The sequence below is a fragment of the Carlito syrichta genome, unplaced genomic scaffold (assembly GCF_000164805.1).
Source record: "Carlito syrichta isolate Samal-C Ts95f unplaced genomic scaffold, Tarsius_syrichta-2.0.1 Scaffold302579, whole genome shotgun sequence".
NCBI classification, from domain to species: domain Eukaryota; kingdom Metazoa; phylum Chordata; class Mammalia; order Primates; family Tarsiidae; genus Carlito; species Carlito syrichta.
The window spans coordinates 397,431-399,708 of record NW_007246675.1 but is presented as its reverse complement, the minus strand read 5'-3'; the positions used below and the strand labels follow the sequence as shown (position 1 = coordinate 399,708).

Below are 2,278 nucleotides of genomic sequence, written 5' to 3'. Positions count from 1 at the left end.
GGGCTTTTTTGAGGAAACATCTTTCTAGTGTATTTGGCACATGTGTAGCAATTAAAAATGGGCAGAATGGGTGGCATGAGCCAGGGTAAATAGGGCTCTCTAGTTGAGCTCAGAAGAACTAGGAGGAGAAAAGGGTGGTGTCTGAGCAGCCAGTGGACTTCTAGAGGAGGTTACCGCCCTCCTAGGAGCTGCTTCAGAGGAGCTTCTTGTTCTCAAGTTTAGAGTGGAAACACTTTGTAAAAGAGATCCCCAAGCCTAAGTGTGAGGGCCAGCCTTCAGGGCTTGGCTTAGTGGGCATAAAGATGCCCCCCGGTGGGTGATGTCAAGATGTTCTGGTCCTCGGTTCAGTGCCCCTCCTGGGCTATCACTAACCCCCCTTCTTGTCCTAACCAGTAATCGGTAATGTCCTGGGCCTCAGGGAAGTGGGTGGAGGGGACTCTGAGCTCCAAATAGTGTCTAGGAGGCTCAGATGAGACCACTTTTTGGTTCCCACCCCTACTCTGGGGCCACCCTACTCTGCACTCACTACCAAGCAGCTTGGGGAAGGCAAGACCCCCCACCCCCAGTTCCCATAATTCATAGGGAACCCCAGGTTCCCAAGCCTCAAAGTTGCTCTCCCCCGACCCAGGCACACCCATCCAACTCTTACCCTTGACCCCACTTTCTAGCACTGGGGAAGTATCGATTTCCAGCCAGGCCTGCTCCAAGCTGTGTTGCCTGCTCTGCTCGTACCTCTTAATGCATGAGTACCCTGGCCAGTGTCCATGGTGGCAAGTGCTTCACCCATTCTGTCCACAGAAAGACGAATAGAGAGGGGAGAAGGGTGCATAGGAGGAGCCTCTTCTTTCTCTACCGAGACCGCCCCTACATCTACTCCCTGCAAGTCTGTTCTTTCTCTTGCCATTCAAAAATACTTAACCTTGACCACGTGCCAGGCCCTGTGCCAGGCACTGGGGGTATGGTGATGAATAGAGCAGGGCCTGTCCTGAGGAAGCATGGGGTGGAGCTAGGAGAAGGGACCCCTAAGCAAGCCACAGTCACAGTGTGGAGTGATGGATGATGCGATGGGGGAGGCTTGGGGCACTGTAGGGATCCCCAAAGGTCAGGAGACTTCTAAGCTAAGTCCAGTAGGAGAAGCACAGTAGGAGGGCAAAGGGGGCAGGGGTGGGGGGCATCATCCAGTCATTTTGGACAAAAGGCAGTCTTAGAAGCAGGGGCCATATTATTCTGGAATCTGCCAACAGTTTGTGGGGAGGTGGGTGTGATTGTTTTCCACAGTGGAATCTGGGCTTTGTTGGCAGATTTAGGCCGTTTCTGGGCAGGGGGCATGGTAAACTGGCTTCAGTAGGGTTTGCTTCTAGGAAATTGATTCTGGCCACAGTGAACTTGGAAGCGGGCCTAGATTCCAGGTAGGGCTCTGCCAGCTGTGTGTCCCTGGCAAATCATTTCCCACTCAGAACCTCAGTATTCTCCTCTGTAAGATACAGATAGCAGTTGTGGGGACCAAGATTTATTTACATAAAGCACCTGGAACCTCACAGGCCCAGAAGGAGGGAGTGAGGCTAGGCAGCTACCTCTGCCTCTGCCCTGGCTGTCCTACCCCTCCACCCCCTGTGATCTCAGAACATTCTTGACCATTGTTTGTCAGGGGAAGAGCACACGGAGGAGCTAACAGAGGGCCAGGAAGCAGCCTGGGTGGAACATGGTTGGAGAGGAAAGGAGCATGGGTACATTCTTAGCGCCCCAGGGGGTATCAGGGTAGAGTTCGCTGGGAGGGAATGAGCAGGTCTCCGGTTCCTTTCCTAGGGTGGAGGCCCTAAACCTTCAGAGTTGCTCCTTGGGGCTGGCTGGTCCTACGGCCCATGCCACCGCTAAGCCGACGGTGACTCCGTCGAAATCTGGGGGAGGAGGGGCGCCGGCGCTAGGGACCATGTGGCCAGGGAGGGGACATGTGTCTGGCTCTCGTGGTGGAGGGGCCGGCAGGCTGTCCTGACCCTTAGCAAGAGCGCCTTACACACCACCCTACGTGTGTTGTTCCAGGACCCAGGGAGCCAGCCAGCCTCAGTGCCCATCTGTGGCCATGGAGGCCCTGGGTCCGAGGGGCGACCGCGCCTCCCCGGCCTCCTCCACTGGCAGCCTGGACCTGCGGCGTCTGTCCTTGCGCGCGGACTCCGCCTACAGCTCTTTCTCCGCGGCCTCGGGCGGCCCTGAGCCTCGCACGCCGTCGCCGGGGGCCGACCGCCTTCCCTACCTGGACTGGGACTACGTGCGCGTGGTC

The 2,278-nt window shown here is 56.7% G+C and overlaps 1 protein-coding gene across 1 annotated transcript in view; it reads left to right on the top strand.

Annotated features, from left to right (window-relative positions):
• Nucleotides 1-2,080: 2,080 nt before the first annotated feature.
• Nucleotides 2,081-2,278, top strand: part of SHROOM1 (shroom family member 1) — a 3,212-nt gene continuing 3,014 nt past the window's right edge. The window contains exon 1 of the mRNA XM_008056948.1: nt 2,081-2,275. Within this exon, the coding sequence (XP_008055139.1) occupies nt 2,081-2,275 (195 nt within the window). The remainder of the gene's footprint in view (nt 2,276-2,278) is intronic.